Below are 21,646 nucleotides of genomic sequence, written 5' to 3'. Positions count from 1 at the left end.
GTGAATGAGAAAAAGTGGGTGTGTATTTCATATATATAACATAGCTCCTCATGGGGCAAGGTAGGATTGGATGATGAATGGATGGATAAATATAATTGGCGAGAGAGAAGTAAGAGAAAGAGGAGCATCAGAGAGAGAGAAAGGGGTGTCTGAGAGAGAGAAAGAGAGAGAGGACAAATCTGGAGATGGTTTTGTTGTGGCCACTGCTTATTAGGGGGTTCCAGGAAGGAGGAAGGTGTAAAAAATGATGATGATGATGATAAGGATGATGGTGATGATGATGAAAACATTACCATAAAAAGAGTATAATAGCGAAAAGCTTAGAGGTGTTGAAGTAGGAAGGGTGGCAAAAACGAGAGTGGTTGATAGCGAGGGGTGGATGGGATGGACTGAGACGGTAATATGTGGTGGGATTGTGTGTGGTTAACATATGGAGGAAAGGAGATGGGATGGACTGAGATGGTGGGTATTAGAGTCAGTTTATTTTCATCTGACAAAAGTGGGCCACTGTAACATATTGAATGCTTAGTCACAATTGCATAAAATTCCATTAACAATAATTATGAGACAGGAATTAATTGTGTTGGGTAATAGTGAAATTTATACTCCATTCTGAGTACACCTGGCCAACCATTTAGCTGACTGAGGTTGTGGATTTTTGCAGATGGAGCTAAACAGACTACAGTGTTGGGAAGAGTATGCCATGTGGGGAGGATGGAGAGTGAGAGACTGATGAGGAGAGTGTATGTGAATGAGGTGGAGGGGGGGGGGAGGCCAAGGATGAGATGAAGGGATGGAGTGGAAAGGTATATGAGAGAGAGGGCCTGAGCTGGGAGCATGGAGGGGAAAAGGCGGGGACAGGGCAACATGGAGGCGATTTGTTTGTGGCCACCCTTTACGGGATTAAGGCGTCTGGCAATAAATAGATAGATAGGAGAGTATGCATTGAGAGGGTAGTGTGTGATAGGTGTGTTTATTTATCTATGACCTAACCAGCAGATTATATACTGTGATGTAAGGAGTGTGTTGTGCAAGAGTATTGTTATTCAGGCATTTATTTCTGGCCATCCTAGCATCCTCAGAATGGATGTTATGATGAAAGAAGTACCATATGTGAGTGCAGAGTCAGAAGAGTGTTATTTTTGTTTGTGTTCCTAACTTCAGCAGATTATGTCATGGTATGGAGTGTGTGTTGTGAAAGAATAATATCATATATGCCTGTATTTCTGGTCTTCTTAGTAGCTTCCTCAGAATGGGTGTTGTGATGCAAGAATTAATGTGTGTAGGGCAAGGGCATCTGATTAGTGTGTTAGTTTTACTCATGACTTCCTTCCTTGAAGAAATTATATGAGCGTATTTGAGAGAGTATTTTTATTTAAGCATGTGTTTCTTGTCTTCGTATGTTCCTAGCAACGTCAGAATGGTTGTTGTGATGCAGGACGTACCACATTGGAGGACAATGTTGGATGTGTGCATTTTTTTACCCATGACTCCTAGCTTCAAGAAGTTATATGAGTGTGTTTGAGAGAATATTATTTAAGCATGTTTTCCCAGCCTACCTAAGTTCCCAGCTTCCTCAGAATGGATGTTGTGATGCAGGAAGTACCATATATGAGGGCAGTAGTGGATGTGTGCATTATTTTTACCCATGACTCCCAGCATCAAGAAGTTACTGTGTATGAGTGTTTGAGAGAATATCATTGTTTAAGCATGTATTTCCAGCCTTCCTAAGTTCCCAGCTTCCTCAGAATGGATGTTGTGATGTGAAGATTGAGGAATATTGTGTGTAGTAGCGAGGGCCGTGTCAGACGGGTGCGTTATTTTTACCTTTGGCCGTTCCTAACTTGCAGACGTTCCAGAGCCTGAGTGATGCAGTGTATCAGGTGACCAGCAAGGTGTGTCATGCTCTACTAACTCACCCCATGGCACCCCCTCACACACCCTCACACACCCCTCACTCCCTAGGCACCCCCTCACACACCCCTCACTCCCTAGGCACCCCCTCACACACCTCTCACTCCCTAGGCACCCCCTCACACACCCCTCACTCCCTAGGCACCCCTTCACTTCCCTAGGCACCCCCTCACTTCCTTAGGCACTTTCTTACACCCCTCTCCTCTAGGCACTTTGTCACACCCCCTCATTCCCCTAGGCACTTTTTCACATCCCTTACTTCCTCAGGCACTCCCTCACCCCCCTCACCCATGGCACCCTGGCACATCCCCCCAGCACATTCCCACATCCCTCTCGCCCTTGGCACCTCCTAGTGGCTCCCTTGTACATTCCCACAGTGAAGGGGTAAAGTTTACAAGACTCCTATATTTCAGTCACTTTAACTTGGCAGAGACTCACTTTTGTGGTGTGTTTCCCAGGAGGGTTTGGTGGGTGGGGGAGAGCCTTCCTCTTTACTATCCTTGTCATGTTCTAGTAATTTAGTCCATCTTGTAGGAGCTCCCTAGCATGGGCCATCTCGTCTACTGCAGTATTTGTCCCTCTTTATGTTCGTTTGTTCATATGGCTCAGTGATGGAGTAAAACAATCCTGACTTTTATTTTTAAATGGCTTAGAAGGAAAACTCTGAATATCCAACCATGATTAAAGACATTAAGGCCCATATTCTCGCCAGTTTTGGAAGCTCCCTAACACCTTTACACTAAGCAATTTATTTTGCTTATTACACCCTGCCCTATTCTGTGTGTCATAAATCCTTCCAATATTGCCAGTTTTGCATAAGTAACATACAAAACAATGTTAATGAGCCGTATCGAAAGTAAGTTGCTTAGGAAGAGGTGTTAGGGAGTTCGCTTAACGGACGAGATTACAGGCAAAGGGAATATGTTCGTTAAAATAAAAGTCTTGCCCAGGGTATTTTGTGGTTCTGGAGGTACATGATGCTCAGAAACATATAGTTCGCATCAGGAGGTGAAAAAGGCATAACAAATACATACACAGCCATGGCATTCCTAAAATTAGAATGTAATTTTAACTGTATCAGAGATTTTGAAATATTGGTGTTAGATATAGTTTGTACATTCCTTCACTATGAAAATCCCACCCTGCAGTCATATCATCGTCATTGTATTGTTTATAAAGTCTCCAACATACTTGCATGCCTTGGCCTTGGTCACCTAATGGTGGTTCTCCATGTTGCATGATCTCTGGCAGCTTCCCTATTCAGTCCTTTATTCCTGAGGTCACACACTATGACCTCGTCCCAGGTTTTTTTTTCAGTCTGCCACTCACAACCCCACCCCTGTCATACCAGGAATATTCGAAGCTAAGATGATATCGTACTGAAAGGATATAACATTGGCAGACGTTTTAAGTAGTCCTTAATTCCTCCAGACCGCATTATCCACCTCAGGAAGAGGTTGGAACTCCTCTCAGTTACTCTTATTTCATGTGACTTTGCATCTTCCTGTTTTTTGCTGCCCCTGTTGCCTCCAAACTTGTATTTGCAGCCCAGTGAAGGCATTGCATAGTGAAAGAATTGAAATACTTTATGTACAGATAAGTGGATTAAGGTGCTTGACTGGATTTGGCCTATAATGGTTAACACATGAAGGAAGATTGAATTATATTGAGCACACATCACCACTCATGGGTTAATGACTGGCCACTCTTGAGAAAACAGAAAATCCCCTTATAATGTAAAGAATAAGAGAGATTGGTACATTTTCCATTTAATGTGCAGTGATGATTTGGTGAGTGAGGGGTGGTGAAGTGAGGTGAGGCAGACAGGAACAAATGAGGGTCGGTAGACTGTATTCTTGACCACTAGAAACCATTCTCATCTGCAGAGAAAGTTGTCAGTTACTTTGTTCTTTCCAGTTTAATTTCTTGGCATGTTAATATTCCCTTATGTTACTTACGTCATCTGTGTCCATGAAGTCACTCTTGTTTTTCTGTTTCGTCATGGTTGGTGTCAGTTATTCACAGGTCTGGAAATCATCACAGTATGCACTAGTTTAGAGTTTATGTTATTAAATTTAAAAAGTTTATTCAAATGCTTGGTGATATTTTGGGTACAACAAAAGATTTTTGGGCAAGTACCTATTTAAATTATGGTTGTGAGGGCACTTTGAGATGGGTTTTCGTTATTTGCAGCTTTCTGATCTTCCTGGTTGTGTTTGTTGCGTAACATCCATGAAAAACAAGGGAGGACTATTAAAAAACATCCATCCATCCTTCCATCCATCATCTACTCTAAAACATAGCTAGATCTAATGTGCAAACAAAGATTTTTATTCTTGGATGTTAAAAAAGCTCCCTAACACCTCTTCCTTATCAGTTTATTTTTAGGTGTGGCCAGCTGGTTGGTTTGTACACTGTTCATGCTGAGTATGGTGATAATAGAAAGTTTTATGTAACACAGAAGTGGATGGGGAGGTGTCATAAACAAAATCACTTAGGAAGAGGTGTTTGGGAGCATTCTTAACCAACAAGAATATGGACCTAAATCACCAAGGTCCATATTATTGTGAGTTCCGGAAGCTCCATATCACCTCCTCCATAGTTACTTATTTTTCAATAGGGCTGGTTATGTAAATTTTACTTAACTATGGCAGAGTATGGTGGTATTGGATTTATTTAAATGACATGGAAGAGTAAGGAGTGATAAGCAAAACAAATTGCTTAGGAAGAGATGTTAGCAAACTTAATTGACAAGAATACAAACCTAAATTGTGAAGAGAATTATGCTAAATTTCCCCCCCCCAAAAAAAAAAAAAAAAAAAAAAAAAAAACAGACAAGAATACGAGCCTGTCTGTTCTGTGTGTAACTGATGCATGACCAACCCAGTGCACCTTAAACTAACCCTTCAGTACTGTGATGCATTTTATATTTTGTTTTAGATACTGCCAGACGAATGTGTTTAGTTTACGAAACACTCCTGGTAGTGAAGGGGTTAATGAAGGGTATATTTAACGCATCTCTCCAAACCTGAAGAAATACAGTAGTAGGTTAGAAGAATTAAAAGATGGGATACTAGCAAAGGGTTTGCTTCTTTAATAGTGACGTCTGTTTTTATTCTCTCTCTATCAACATAGTCTTCCCTGTTTAGAAGAGAGCATGTGTAATGAAAGGCTTAAAAATTATCTCAGTTTCTCACTCATAATTAGAGATTTCCCAGAAGCTTGGAATGTGTTGGACAGTACCAGGAACAGAATACTAAAGTTATCATGGTACTGTAGAATTAATAAGCTTGGGTGGGCACACACACTCACCTCCACACAACAACACAGTAGTCATTTAGCCTCATATACACTGGTTCTCTCTGCATGACTCCACACAGTTAGTTTTGGTAGCTGCTTGACACAATAATCTTGGGTGAGAATGGTCCTGTGCCACCTCTTAACAGTTTGATTTTGGATGTATGTTTCTGTTGTATGTTTCTCATGCCCTCTATCACTTTAAAAGATACAGTAGAGACCACACAATTAGCTATTATTTATAGAATCTGTTTTTATGTTGAAAGATATACCGTAGATATCATACAGTAGAATGCGTAGGTGTAGTCGCAGAAGCCTCAGATTGGAGGTGACTCTGTTTTAACACACTTCTACTCCAGTTTAGGGGGTTACTAGAAATTTTTCTGTTAATACTGCTAGCAATGTAGGGTTATCTCCTTACAGCCTTAATGACTGAGGGACCCATAAGGAGTTGTGTGGGACTGTATGTTACTGATAACATTCAAGACCCAGCCTGTACTGCTAATGTGTGATTACAGGAATTCACAAAGGAAGGGATGATAGAAGGCCAGTTTAGACCACAAGATTGTAGTAAATTTGAGTTTGAGAATGGAAAGGCAAGCCAGAGCCCCAATTTTTGAAGACCAAAACACTGGGATGAATATCTTATATCTGTACATTATTATTATTTACTATTCTTTAATAAATTTATCATGACTAACCACATCATATTGTCAGAGGTGTTCTATGAATAACCATCAAAATTTGGGTGCTTGTTAACAGCCTGTTTTCGATATCGTAGCAACCTTTTCAAAACTATATCCATTTCATTTTCATCTAGCCAGCATCATATAAATTTATGCAGTTAAGGAAGACAGTCATAGAAGAGTAACCCCTCTACTATGAGAGCTTCATCCTGATATTAATAAAGGTGTTTGGTGCTGGCTAGGAGAGGTTGTGTTCATTATATTGACATCACAAAGAGTTCTAAGTAAATGCTTGATCTTGATTTTGACTTTCCGTTATTTTGTTTTTATTTTTCTTGGAGGGAGCAATCTTGTGGACTTCTGGCCTTTGGTTCCTTGTTCCTTGAATTTACAAAATAAATAAATAAATTCATAGATCTTAATATCAAGGAGGAAGCAGTGCATAGATTCAGTATATATTTTTTTAGTGTTTGTAGTGTTCAGGAATTACAGGACTTTTTCTGCCTAACTACACAAACACTTATGCAAGGAGGTTTTAAAATTTACAGACTGAAAATAGAAATTCTGCACCATTCTGAAAATTCCATCATCAATTATCAGTTATATTTTTACCAAAAAATTTTCTTGGAAAGGACACAAGTTTTATTATGATAAATTATGGCGTTAACAACTTCCGTTTAGTGATTTACGCCCTTACAGTTTTATTTAGGTTAGGAAAGACATTTTGAACTGGAAGGGTTAGATAATGCTGATGCAAAAATTATGATGCTGTAGCTTCATACCGAACATCCTACTGCCCTTCCTCCATCCTACCTGTCTGATATTCTCCTCCCCCATCCCTCCCTCCTCTGCCCTCCTCCCTTCTTCCAAGAAATGTTAAGTCATAATGTCAGGTCAGTAAAAGAAGAATCATTTGATGATTATACCACCCTAGTCATCATCATAATTATCTGCATCATCCTTATCATCATCATCATAATTATCTGCATCATCCTTATCATCATCATCATAATCATCATCATCATCATAATTATCTGCATCTATTGCCAGACACTTTAATCCCGTAAGGGGCGACCACATATGAATCACCTCCATATCACCCTGTCGTTCATCATCAGGCTGCCATGTCTCCAACTCACATCCCCGTTTCATATACCTCACCACTCCATCTCTCCACTTCATCCTCAGTCTTATCACACCAATCTTAATTCCCAGTTAAAAGACAAGGTGAGGTGGGATCAAGAAACTCAGAAATACAAAGCACAGAGTATGATAGGAAAACTATTAAACAGCATGCCTAGTGAAGCACATGACACAGACATTCACACATCATGCAGGACTTTGGGAGCATGGTACTGCCTCACAAGAAAACCATGCACAATACACGTCTACCCCCTCCCTCCCCCCCTTTTTTTTAATCAAAGCCCCTCATACTTATTTGTAGAAAAGAATCATTCCATTGACAGCCAGGTTAATAAACAGGTGCCAGACCTTTGCCATATACTTCTCCGGACACGTCATCCATCTTTTTAAGTCCTTTGTCAGTTCTTTAGCTTCTTGAACTTCCATGTTTTGCTTTCTCACACACCCATGCAGGGCTCTTGCTAACTGCCGATGGTTGCCAGCCATTTGGCTTCTAAGGTTTCAGATTTACGAGCCAAATAAATTTTTAGTAGCCAGACTGACTACGAGCCGAAATATTTTACGAGCAATAAATTTATTTATTTATTTACACATTGTGATGATTAGAATTATATAATGAGGTTTTAAACATTCACAATGGCAACAAGGAAAGACTTCATAATCGATCACAACATGCTTTGAGATTTACTTATTTTGTAGTTTACTGGGTTTTGAAGTGGATGTATTTTCTCTTCGCCAGAAGGCGACTTGTATGTAAGATTTGTTCGCCGAAGGGAAGAAATACTCGCATTTGCGAGCTGTGGCTCACCAAACAAGAGCCCTGCCATGGACATAAAACAGTTTCAGCCTGTCAGACCCTTTTCAGGTGTAGCAGAGTCTTGGTACACAGAATTGGCATAATTTATCAATTTGAATAATTCACAGCTCTAGGAAACAAAACATTTCACACATTTCACTGCTGTAATCACATTAGAGCTCAAGCAGTACCCTTTTACTTGGCTAAAGCATGATTAGTGCACCAATGGAGGCACACAAATCATAGTTGGGACCACGTAAACTGAATTGGAGTAGAGGTTTATTCTACTCTGTAAAAAAGGTTTCATGCAAAAAGAATGCTTGTATTGTTTTAAATGATGGTTGAGAAATTAGTCTTTACACCTTTGTTTGTAATGTTCGCCACGAGATGTGTAGCGTAGGCTGAAGAAATATTGTGTGGTGGTAGCGTTTACACAATATGAAATCTATCATTGTACTGAATGAGTTACTGGAAATTACTATGCCCCCTTCAATATGAAACATCTCTAAGTACTAAATATGATTATACTGAAGAGGTAATGGAGTGTTTCCATACTCAATACTCTAACTGGGACTATAACTGCCATCTCTCTATCATGAAAGCTGAGTTGTAACAATAGATTAATACTAGAATATGGTGCTAGTCATGAAGAAGTGCTGTCTAAAGGATATAGAACCATAGGATTTTCTTTTCCTTCTACTTTTCTACATGAAATAAGCTACACAGGGACAATAATCTGGGCCAAGTTAAGGTGAAAGAACCATACAGTAATCCCTTCATAACAAAAGATCTTCCCTGAATTGAGCAAAATTGTCAGCTGGTAGGAAGAATAAACACTGTATTTTAAAAAGCCATCATCGTACTCCAGAAATTAAAGGTATAGACATAAACAAGTCCGTTCTATCGTGTCTCTCTCTCTCAGCCCAGGATTCACAGACGCTTGGATGTGATATAGTGGACTGAGGTGTGAATTATCATCTATATGTGGGTAGTAATATGCACCTTTGTACACTACAGGCCGTTCCTGTTGTACAAGTGGGATTCGTTAATGGAGGACTACACGGATAGCAGAAGCTCATATAATGGAGCGGGGAAAAAAAAAATTACAAAACTCGTATATCGGAGTGAAAATTAAAAAAAGAAATAAAAACGAAACTTGTATAAGAGAGTACGTAACTTATGGGGAAAATAGTGTTAGAGTAACTGACCCTGCTCGTCTCACTGAATTTGGGTCTAAATTGCACTTTCTTGTATCCTCGGTTTCCCTGACAGTGGATGCTCTCATAACAGGACCCCCATCGACTCCAGCGTTGAGAGATGTGAGAGAGAGTCGAGAGGAGTTTTGTAACAAACTGTACCTAAATTTGCCATGGTTTACTGAGGGATATGTGATTGAGGGATGCACAGGATTTATGCCAAGAGTGACGCACATGACACACACTAACCAGCATGACGGGGGCACCTCACAGTAGCACTTTAGCTTAGCCAGTCATGGTTTCCATTTTCCACACCACAATTTGCCATTTACGCTTCTCCACCGATTTCTTTACTCAAGTAGGAGAGTTGAATATATTTACAATTTTTTTTTCCTGTCATAACTTGGGTTTGTTATTGCATGGAGGAAAAGGAGAGTAAAAATTTACCGTATTTATTCTCTCTGCAAAAACTAAATCTGGGTTATGAGAGGAACGTTGTCATTCTCTCTCTCTCTCTCACCCTGGAATGGCAAGTAAAATGGAGCAAAAGCTTTCCATTTCTTTTTCGTCTAAAAAAAGAAAAATCACAAGATATCAGTTGTGAAAAAATGGTAAATATATTTAAAAATCCTACCCCTTTATTTTCTATTTCATCCATCAGCCTTACTTTCACCTTTACTGACGTTATTTAAAGGTTGGTTTATGTCTTTATGTGCTTCATCACTAGACACCAATAGATTCGCTTCATTTCCCCAATTACTGTGCTTATCAATAGACACTTTAATATTTCCTAAATTTCTCTGATATTCATGCATTCTTCCACCTCTCAACACTGCTGGTAGATTAGTTTCGTTTCCCTTTTAGCCGTGCATTTCCGTGCTGCTTGAGACTGCTAATAGATTGGATTTATGGCCCAAATAGATGCACAACATTTCATCGGTCATTGAAAGTAGATAGTTTGAAATTCCATATCATTGTTTTTCCATCTCTTTGGCATTGCGTATGTAGACTGTTTTAATTATTCTTTTCACAGTGTCATTGTTTAGCGCTAGACTTTTAGAAGGTTGATTTAATTCTCCATAACCCTTTTAACTTGGTGACACAATCATCGTATTCTTCTTGCTAGTTCCAGATGATATTTAGTACTAGGTCTCAGGGCTGTATTCTTGTCAGGTAAGGAGGCTCCCTAACACCTCTTCCTTCGTGACTTATTTTTGAATATGGGTAGTTAATATCCCTTTGTAGGTTATATATGCTTTGTATGGTGATTTTGGAAGGATTTGTGTAACAGTAGAGGACAGTGGCACCTCTTCCTTAGCAATTTATTTTTGGATGTGGGTGGTTAGTATCTGTTTGTATGTTGTTTATGCAGGTTATGTTGATAATGGCAGGATTGTAACACAGAAGAGGACAGGAAGGTGTAATGAGTAAAATCTCTTAGGGAAAGGTGTTAGGGAGCTGCTTTAACTAATGAGAATGTGGCCCCAGTCTGAATATCGTCATCTGGTGACCACAATATATTCAAATAAATGTGATAATCTAGGGCTGAAGGAGGTAATGGCCATTGGTATGCCTTTCTTCATTGCTAGACTCTGCTAATAGTTTGGTTTCTCCCCCCTAACAACTCTGCTTCCTTGCCAAACACTCTAATAGGCTGATGTTTAGATATTTATAATAATTCCTCATTGTAAGTCACTTGTAGACATTAAATACAGTGATTCTCATTTTTTGATGTTCCTTTATGCTGTTGGGTCCTCAGTAAATTACCCAAAATATTCCCATGAATGTTCCATTGCTACCTATAAATCTGACTCACCATTTATTCCCATTTTAAAATTTTATGGAATATATTGTGATATTTTGGAAGGTATACCATTAAAAAATTGAACATATCCCTTACCTTTTATGCAAACTTGCCTGTAGTGGAAGTCCTTTTTTATAAGCAGCCATTTTTAACATTCTTTTCCACTTTTAATCTTGGTAAATTAGAGAAAAACAAAGGAAAACTTGCTTAAATTTGCCTAGCTGTTTTGCTGACTTCCCTCCATGTATGCAACAGTTTTACATTTATTTATTTTATTTATATTCTTACTTTGGCTTACATTGAGGATTGCTTGTATTGATATCACATTTGAACTTTGCTTCCCTTGGCATATTTTGTGATCTCTCTCCCTTGCCTGTCACCAGCTAACACATAACTCCCCCATCCCTCCTCCTCTCTGTCCCATACCTCTCCCATTCCTGTCCCTTATTCCTCCACGTCTCTCCCGTTGTTCTTCCCTCTCTCATTGTCTCCCATCCTCCTTCCACTCTCTCCCTCCCATACCTCTCCACTCATCTCCCCGGTATCCCATTCCTCCCACTCTCTCCCTCCCATACCTCTCCATTTCTCTTCCCTCAATCCCATTCCTCCCCTCCTCCCTATTCCCCTCCTGTCCCTCGTTCATTCCTCTCCCATCCTTCATCACATACAGTATTTTGGTAGGCTGAGGAGGCTGTCTACCACATTATCCCTAGCAATTTATCAAGCATATTACACCCAATTCAGACTTCAGAACTACTAATCATGACCAGTTGTAATTGAAAACTGAGCATTAATTCAACTGCTGCCGCTTAAATCCAGTCACGTCTTTTATTGATATATTCTTGTCATTTCCAGATCATTTTATTAATCTTTATTAAGGCCTTTTTCAGTAAAAGGGCAACTGAAGACTATATCAAACCCCCATGTTTGAAAAGTCTCTCTATTGCTGAATATAATTGGAGATAGCATGTATGAAATGAAAAGCTCTTTATACAGTTGAAGACCTTAATAATAAAAATAAATAAATAAATAAATGAACATACTCTGATGTACTTTTCATAATGAAATACTTGAAAGTAATTTCCCTCTCGGTCTTGTGGTGTAATTTTTATTCATGCTGGTCCCTGATTATTTTATTCCTTATAGTCCAGAGTTTAGAGCCAGAGGGGATATGTAGGGCCTTCAGTAATGGCTGTGGTACCAAGAGGCACTGGAGGTAAAAAAAAAAATAAATAAAAATAATAATAATAATAATAACAATTTTGAAGATGTTGAAAAGATATACTATATTGTAATTATATACTATTCAGGAGAGCATTAAAGGTGTATTATGCTTGACGAATCACTAAGGGAGAGGTGTTAGGGGCTTTCCAAAGCCTGCCAGAATGCCATCCCATACATCAGACCCATTCCTCTTACCACAACTTCCCTTTCCTGTCCTGAGTGAGTGTGGTTGACTGGAACAGCAACAGAGACATGTGGTGTTGGCTGAAATCAAAGTCTTAGGTGTACCAGTAGCAGAGATGCAGAGGGGGATGCCTTCATGTGGTGGCACTGATATAACCGGGTGGCTCAGCTGCCTGGTTATACAAACATCCCTCAGCTACTTCCCAATCCCCCGAAAGAAGGATGGGACTGCAGAAGAAGGGCAATTTAAGCCTGTAGTCCACCAGGCTGTTGTTTTGGTTAAGCTGTGGCCACAATAACAATAGCCTGTAACAGAGAAAGGGTTGCATCTATTAATCTCCCTGCTAAATCTATCACTCAGTCATTTATTGCATCATCAGGAGTGTAGGGGCCCAGGGCTAGTTTACTCAGTCCAAATATTCAAAGTGAGAGTGACCAGTTGGCAGTCCATGAGTAGTATTGTGAAAGCATTAAACCTCAATCACCCTGTGGATATTAAACTTGTATGGGCCAAATCCAGATGAATGAGTAAATTTTCTTCATTTGCTCATGAGGCATGTTAAAGTTTTCCAAAGTAAGAAATATGCATTTTTTGTGCTTTTAATCCCTCAGTGACAGACTAATAATAATTCTTACATAAAGTTTTCACTTAAAGTAGCTTTTTGCCCAAATACATCCAAGAATGTAAGTGAGGACTGAGTATTGTTGTGGCCATAGGTTTATATGAAATGTGAACCCAGTGGACTGGAGGCTTCTCCTGCAATCCACTATCGTTCTTTTTGGGGATAGGGAAATCATTGAAGGATGTTTGTATAGCCAGGCAGCTGAGCCAGCCAGTTATATCAGTGCCACCACATGAAGGCACCCCTCTCCAGCATCACCAACTTCAATTACCCTCTGTGAGATGTAGGGCTCTTGTAATCCAGAAAAATTAAGGTTAGTTGACCAGGTCCAGTATTCTTGCCAGTTAAGGAAGCTCTCTAACACCTCCTCCAAAGTTATATATTTTGTTTATTACACCCTACTGTCCTCTTCTGATATTGCCATATTCTGCATAAATAACATATGAAAGTTTATAAACCAGCCATATCCAAAAATAAATCTCTAAGGAAGAGATTTTAGGGAGCCTCCGTAACCAACAAGAATATAAGACCAGGTTCCTCTCATTGGTGGCGTTGCAGGAATGAAGAACCCATGGGTACAGTTGGCAACATATTGACCTGGTACAGTGTCTGTGTGAAGCTGAGATTGAACTGTAATTTCCTACATTTGTGCCCCCCCCCCACACACACTTTTTTTTAATACAAGGAAGAAGGAATGGAAGTCTAGAACCCTGCAAGATTGTTCCCTCTAAGAAAAAATTAAAACAAGGTGATAGAAAGCCCAAGTCAAGATCCATTCATTTCAAGATGCCAGGACACAGTGTGTTTAAAAGACTGGAGGTCATATGCAGTAAATACAGACAGAGGAAGACAGTTCCAGAGCTGACCTGTACCATATGTGAAGGACTGGGAGTAATGGTTAACTCTTGCACTAACTCTTGTTCATTTCAACTAATATTTCACAACTCAATTTATGCCACCAAAAACCATGTGAATACGTCAAAGTTGTCAAGTGTTAACTCCATATACTCAAAAATATTATGGCTTCCTTTAGTATGATTTATGGCTTCCTTTAGTATGATTAACCCGTTTTGTAATCGAGATCTAACCGATGCCGAATAAAATTGTTTGGCAGTAATAAGTATCTGATATTAAAGACGGTTTGTAATGAAGGAAAGGTAACTAAAAACGAACATACATTACTTTGTTCTTATGAAAAATAAAGTGAAGTGATTAAGTCGATGCAGTCCCAGGTTCATATGTCACCAACTGTACCTTTTGGTTGATCTGGAAGTTTTTCAATCATGCCGTGCCACCAAGGGGTGTAGGATGGTCATCTGCCCTTAAATGTGGTTGATGAGATTGTAGTGATGTGGTGAATGAAGTGTGGTGTGTGATGTGAGGTTAGGCAAAGTTAGTTAGGTTCACTCAGACACCCTCAGTACAATTACTTATTCTTGCTACCTCCTCCAGTGGTTTTATTCAAGTTAGGAATGCTGCCTATCATCCATTCACCCAATGTAGTGCTGCCTTGAGGTGATTCTACACAGAGTGACAACTCAGATGGTTTACTTTAACCCAGGAACCCATTTACTATGTTGGGTGGTAGTGCCTCAGCTGGATGGGGCCTGTGTGGGTTTATATCCGAGGGGTGGTTAGGGTGTATTGCTTACATAATACCACCCAGGGGAAAAGGAGGATGGTCACTCTTATCTTAAATGTCAGGACTGGGTAGCCCAGCCCCAGGCCCCTATGCTCCTGATGGGGTAAAATAGGATTGGGTGATGGATTAATGAAGAAAGACCTTTGTGTCAGAGATGTTCAGAACTGCCACTGATTTCTCTTAAAACATGAATAAAATTGTCTGGTGGCAGCAAGAATATGGAAAAAAAAAAAAAAAATGTACTGGAGGAGTTGCGTGGTTAAATGCATCTTTCACCGTTTTCGTATTCCTTCATTTTCTGTTTTTTCTGTTTATTTCATCCATTTGTCACATATATCTGTCTTCTATCCTTCATTTTCTATCCATGACCATTTGAGTCTTTCACCATTCTCTTATTTATTTTCTGTACATGTGGTGTGTAGGTCATTCATTTGTCACACATTTATATATTCAGTCTTTCATTCTCAGTCTTTAACACTTCTCTTCACTATTCTTTATAAAGTCTAAAGCCTTCTTCTTCCTCTCTCTCTCTCAAACAGTCTTCCTCAGGTTTTGCATTTGCATTTTTGTTTAATTTTGTTATTAGTATTCTCTTCAATTTCTCCTTTACATTCCTTGTTTTGTTTTCACTGTTCTTCACTTATTTTGTCCCTCTTTATGCTGCACTGAAAAGACTGCATGTGTATGTGTGTGTTTGTGATGGTCTGGATGTATGTGTGTGTGTGTGTATGGTTGGACTGTGTGTGTGTGTGTGTGTGTGTGTGTGTGTGTGTGTGATGAAGCATTTAGGTATGGTTGTGAGTGTGTGCATGTGTTTGAATAAAAGCATGTAGGCATTTCCGTGTCAAGAAGCATGTAGGTCCATGCGTGTGCTTGCATTTGTGCGTGCCTGCGTTTGTACGTGCCCCCACCCCACCCTCCCAGCACCCTCGTCCCCTGCCTGCCTGCTGCCTGCCCGCTGCCTGCCGTGCCTGCGTGTGGCGTCACTAACCCGTCATCTCCTCTCCCTCTTTCAGCAACCTGGCAAACTTAACCTTATGGCCTATTCCAACGTGACTGATGCCATTGGTAAAATAAGCCTCAAAGACGCCAGCCTCCTACACTCTAAATTAACAAAGGCGAGTTCCGTGCACGCCCCACTTGCAACCCCTGAGAACATGGACCTTGGCCCAGACTATGCCGCTGTGAGTACTCTTAGTGCCCCAACCCCGCTATCAATACCCAGTCCTCATGCCCCAGCTAAACCTTCGTACCCTTACCCCTTCCCAGTCGACCCTTTGTACCCTGCCGTGCCCCATCCCTTTCCATTTACACCTTACTGTGCCATACTTAACCCATCCCCTGCCCTGTCAGGTCCTGCCCAGCCCTGTCCTGTCATGCCCCACCCCACCCCTGCCCTGCCCTGCCCTCAACTGATGTGTTCGTCCTCTCTCCCTTGTGTACCCTGTTCTCCCCAACCCCACCATTGCCTTGTCCTGGCCACCCCAGCACATCACTGCCCTGTCATATTCCTGCCCTGCCTGCCATCTTGCCCTGATTTGTCTCACCCTCTTGCCATTTTATACCTTGCTCTGTCACACCCAATCCCACCTCTGCCCTGCCCTGCTGTGCCTTACCCCTCCCTCTCATTCCCTGTCCCTTCTCTTCCCTGCCATATCTCTCAGCTAAGGCCCCACTCGTACCCCTGTTTGTCAACTTCCTTATCACCTGTTCTGCCGCACTCTATGACGTCCAGCCCCACCTTCTCTGTCATACTCTACCCTTCCCTTCCCCACTGTGTTGCTCTGTCATATTCATTCCCTCCTTCCCAACTCTTGAATTTCACCGCATCTTCTCATATATTCCACCCAACTTCACTCACGTAACCTGTCCCATTTGTTCGTATTCTTCCCTTCCCTCACATATTTCTGACCCTTTTGTATCCCGCCTTATTTTCACGCACTATGCCCCCTCATTCATGCATATCCTCCACCTTTTCATATCTCACACCCTCTCATAGTTTTGACCATGTATCCTGCCTCATTGTCTCGTCCCCAACCCCATTTTTTCACATATCCCACACCGCCTCTCATCTCGTACTCTTCTCCCCTGCTCATTTCCACCAGTCATTGGCCAAGGTTCACAAGACAGCTTAGGATAAATATTCCTCTCATGACTTAAGGTTCTTTGCTTAAACCTAAAATTGCAGGGTGGGATGCAGACCTCCATTTTTTTAATATTTTTGAAGTACAGGTTGATGATGGAACGTATGCGGCCTTCCTGTGTGTTTGCTGACTGCGTTCTGTAATGTGGGATGCAGGCTAACCATACCTACATTAATAACCACAGGTGTCACATAAATGACCATCAGTAATTAGAGGCTTGCATTCCACTCTGTGGCATTAGGATTTAAGCATATGGCTCAGAGATTAATTTTTACAGGAAGGATAAGAGAGACATTGAAAGAGTGTCATCTCATCAGTTAAGGAGACTCCATAACTAACTGAGACTCCATAACACCTCCTCCATAGCAGTTTATTTCAGCATATTGGATGTTAATAATCTCTTCCATGTTATTTATGCAGTCTTGGAAATAAAAAAGCATAAGCAATATACAGGAGAGAAGTATGGCGTGTAGGCAAAATAAATCACTAAGGAAAATACGTGAGGGAGCTTCTGACGAGAATTTCTGCTCGAGACATGGGAAACCAGCACTCCCTGGTCCTTAGCCTTGCTGTGAAAATGTCTTAAGCATGATTGGAAATTGGTCATAAGCTTGTGAATCAGGGTCCATGTCATGGTGCCCATTTCCACCACTCCATGCCATATACTAGAAAACACACACACACACACACACACACACACACACACACACACACACACACACACACACACACACACACACACCTTACTTTCAGATTTCTTTCCTCCAGTCCCACAAAATTCACCCCTTCCATAGCACTTTTCCCTTCCCTTCCACTGAGAATGACGTACAGACTCTCTCTCTCTCTCTCTGGCATTTTGTTCCACGTGCATCCTTGTAACCTCATAAATCTGAGCGACATTTTATTTATTTATTTATTTATTTATTTTTATTTTTTTAAGGCTATCCAGTGACTTTCTTCAACTTAGGAAAGGCCATATTTGTGGTAGTTGCAACTCCAGACGCATCTTAATGTGAACCTGGTGGACTGCAGGCTGAGGCTTCCTTCCTTCTGCAGTCCACCATCCTTTTGTAGAATAGGGAAGAAGTTGAGGGATGTTTGTAGGATTGATCATATAAGCCACATGGTTATACTAGTACCAGCAGGGGAAGGTGTCTCTTCACATACTGAACCTGTTTATTAAGTCATTTTCTAACCCTTGCAGTTCAAAAAGTATCATCTAAAATATAAATTGCCTGATGGTAGCAGGAGTAAAATATTGTCACAAGATTCGGAGGGTTGTTGCCTTGGTGCCACCACACCAGAATTTTACCAAGATAAAAAAAAAAAAGAAGAATGCATCTGAATACATGCATGCTGGAGTAACTGCATGCAAATTTACCCTGTGTTGTGCACTCCACTGCTAGGTTGTTTGTGAGTTATTTAGCATTGGTGGTATACTGATGCCTTAACTTGCATGCAGAGGTTCAGATCTCAGAAGTAAAGAAGGATGTCTACCATCCACTCATGTAATAGACTGTAGTGCTACCTTTTAGTTTCTCAGCGTCAAGTAAGAAACTAAATGGTTTCGTGTAGTCCACCAGTTACATTAATACATTGGGTGGTGACCATATAACCAGCCAGTGGATGTTTGGTGGTCTAGTAAGCAAGGGTGCTTCAACTGGATGTGTCCTGCAAAGGTTTACCTCTGAGGAGTGGCTGGAGTTAGTAAATCACATAATGACTCAAAAGTTAGTTTATGGGCCACACTTGCTTATATTGCTGTATATGGATGAAGTTGCTTATCCTCAGGCCATTACATTCTTAATGGAAAATAAAGGATTGGATGATTGTTAGAATAGTAGCAGTAGTAGTTGTAACCCCAGACTCCTCTGAACACGAACCCAGTGGACTGCAGTCTGAAATTTCGCCTCTTCTGCCATCTGCCATCCTCTTTTGAGGAATAATATGGGGATTGAGGGACATATGTATAGCCAGGCAGCTCCACAGCTTGGTTATATCAGTGCCACCACATGAATGCATCTCTTTCCCACACCATACTAAGAATAGATAGTACATGCTACCAGGGATGTCATTCAGTCACTCACTGTTAATTGTTCCGGATACAGTAGCCCAACCTCGGATCCGTGAGAGGATTTCATTTCCTTTATTGATGTAATTGTCGTGTTGGAGAGGAATGCCTTCATGTGGTGGCATTGATGTAACTGGGTATCTGAACTGTCTGGTTATACAAATACCCCTCACCTATTTCCCTAGTCCCTGAAAAGAGGAGTAAGGGTTGCAGGGGAAGGTAATTGTAGTCTGCAGTCCATAGAGTTCACTTCTTAGATGAGCCTGGAGCAATGACAACAACAAAAATAACTGATGTGATTTAGCCGAGAGGAGAAGCAGTTGCCAGTCCCTTCACTTTTGTAATGTGTTTTATGTTTCCTTCTCTTTCTGTGCTGGTTACTTAGCTTGGAGAAGAGGTGTATGAGTGAAGGGGGTGTGAGTTCGAGAGAGGGCAGCCAGATAGCAGAGGGTGAAAGGGATGTGAGGTGGAGAGAAGGCAGCCAGATAGCAGAGGGTGAAGGGGGGGTGTGAGTTGGAGAGAGGGCAGCCATATAGTAGAGGATAGGATGACATGGAGGAAATTTGTTTGTGGCCACTCCTTTCAAGATTAACAGCCGTAGTCTTAAACAGTGGGTAGGCATTCACCTTGCCCTGTCCATATTTTTCGGTAAACTTAACACACGAAAGGGAGAGTGTTCCCTGGTGAATGGCAGAGGATTACCCCAGCGTAGTACTGGAATCCGCAGGGGGAGTCACATAGCACCCCTTCCCATGCCTCTCGTCATATTATAGCAGCCTTGTGCAAAGAAAACTGTAGAATTTGAAGGACCCTATGGTGTGTGTGATGGGAATTTTAATGTAGCGATAAAAACATTGTGTAAAGAAAAAAATGTGATTTATTTATTTATTTTTTAAAGACTTCACTGCATGTCCGGAGATGGTCAGTTTATGACGAAAAGAAAACAAAGATAAGATAGTGTATCCACTTCCATTTTATTTTTCACCATTTCTACTCCGCTGTTTATCACTTATGTGCATGATACTTTTATAATTAGTTTGATTAGTACGTGAAATGATTCCTACGGTAAAGAATGGCTGAGTACTACCTAAACAGACGACTGGTGCACAGCCAGTTATTACAAAGTCTCATGTTTGCATTTGGTAAACTTTTACAAGTCCACGCTATTTTGTTTTGGCTTGGCAAATTATTTTTCTGTGGTATTATGGTGCGATTTGAACGATTTTGATATTCGGTGCTCGTGATTGATTTTCAAATTAAACTCTCCTCCCAAGTGTCTTGGGGGACTGGTGGCTTTTTGGGTTCTGGGCAGGAAAAATGGCAAAAACAAGCATTTGGGGCCAAAATGTAGTCAGAATCGATATGACCAGCCAAGGCGTATTGGTAGGGTTATTACTGACCGCATGAACCCCATTGAAGCTGCCTGACACCGAATTTTTCCTGCGGTACAGGTTCTCCAAAGCCTGTATGCATAGGCTACTCACTGATGTATATCAGTGAGGCTACTCTTGTACAGAGTATTCAAGAACAAATGCCGTGCCTACCCACACGAAGGGGTGCACTCTCACACTTTCAAGATTACCACTTATGTTGAAGGTGTAAGCTTCCACTTCGAGCTGGATGTGGAAAGGGTAACCTCTGCTCTCAGTTTCAAGACTGTGGGCATAAGATTTCAGGCTGTAGATACACAGATACATGGATGGATACTGTAGATAGATAGATGGATGGATGGTAGGTAGATAGATTGTAGGTAGACACGGATAGATAGGTAGATAGAAATATGGATGGTGGGCAGATGGATAGATTGTAGATAGGTATAGATATCTAGATAGGGTAATCTTATAGTGAAGGGCTTAATTCTTAGTTTTAATAAGCCATTGCCTATCCACCCCCAAAATTGTTTCTAGAGCTGAATACCTGACATTATACCCCACCCACAATACTATATTCTGTTCACTTTAACTAGGTGAAAAATTATCCAAAAATTCCAAGAATAAATTTATAGACACATTTGCAGCGTTGGTCCGTTCTCTCGTCAGTTAAAGAAGCTCTCTAACACCTTTTCCTAAGCGATTTATTTTACTTATTACACCTTACTGTCCTATTGTATTATGTAAATCCTATCATCGGTATACTATGTATAAATGATGTACAAAAGGATATTAACCAGCCATGTCCAAGAATAAATTGCTGATGAAGAGTGGTTAGGGAGCTTCCATAACTGACAAGAATACAAGCCCATGTTTACGATAGTCTAAACCTGATCCTAATTTCATGAGGGGATTAAAATGTAAGCGACTGTCATAAATGCTGTACTGGTGGCACAGTGATGGAAATTTTACCGAAACATCTGTCATAATTGGCCTGTCATTTGTATGTTGATGGCAGTTTTAGTGAACCATATGTTGTAACTGGCATGTCAGTTGTAGTTTTAGAAAATGTACTGACAGATGGAAAATAACCGGTTGAATATCACTCACGGCACAAGTTTCGGATGGCTACACTTAGCATCATGCAAGGAAAGGGTACAAAGGTAGGCCCAGATGTTGTAAGTCAAGTGTCACAGCAGCTAAAAATGCGTTTTAGTCGTATTGTAGAGTTTATAATGGCTCCAACATGCATGCATATGTGCGGAGAGTTGGCCTGCAATCCTAATGGACCCAAGTTTGAATCCTGGCCGGGGCAGGGAACAATTTAAGGATTTGAAATTCATAAAGCAGACTTTTCTGAGCTGCCAGAAGACCCGCGGGCATGTCATAAAAATACCTCCGCTAATACCAGCACACCTTCCTGTATGAGGCAGCCCTAGCATGTTTTCAATATGGATGGTGGGTGTTGGCACTGAAATGGTAACATGGGGAGCTGTATGGTACGGAAGAGGACTACTGGACCTTGGGAACAGACTGTGAAGCATATACCCAGA

The 21,646-nt window shown here is 40.8% G+C and overlaps 1 protein-coding gene across 1 annotated transcript in view; it reads left to right on the top strand.

The window, feature by feature from the left end:
* Nucleotides 1-21,646, top strand: part of RhoGAPp190 (Rho GTPase-activating protein 190) — a 134,232-nt gene that overhangs the window by 76,110 nt on the left and 36,476 nt on the right. The window contains exons 23-24 of the mRNA XM_080270388.1: nucleotides 1,851-1,895; nucleotides 15,525-15,692. Coding sequence (XP_080126514.1) covers nucleotides 1,851-1,895; nucleotides 15,525-15,692 — 213 coding nt within the window. The remainder of the gene's footprint in view (nucleotides 1-1,850; nucleotides 1,896-15,524; nucleotides 15,693-21,646) is intronic.

The sequence above is a fragment of the Coenobita brevimanus genome, chromosome 40 (genome assembly GCF_032717465.1).
Source record: "Coenobita brevimanus isolate Jiangsu-jjx chromosome 40, ASM3271746v2, whole genome shotgun sequence".
In the NCBI taxonomy this organism is placed as follows: domain Eukaryota; kingdom Metazoa; phylum Arthropoda; class Malacostraca; order Decapoda; family Coenobitidae; genus Coenobita; species Coenobita brevimanus.
The sequence above is the reverse complement of the archived record's forward strand: the minus strand, read 5'-3'. Positions and strand labels throughout refer to the sequence as shown.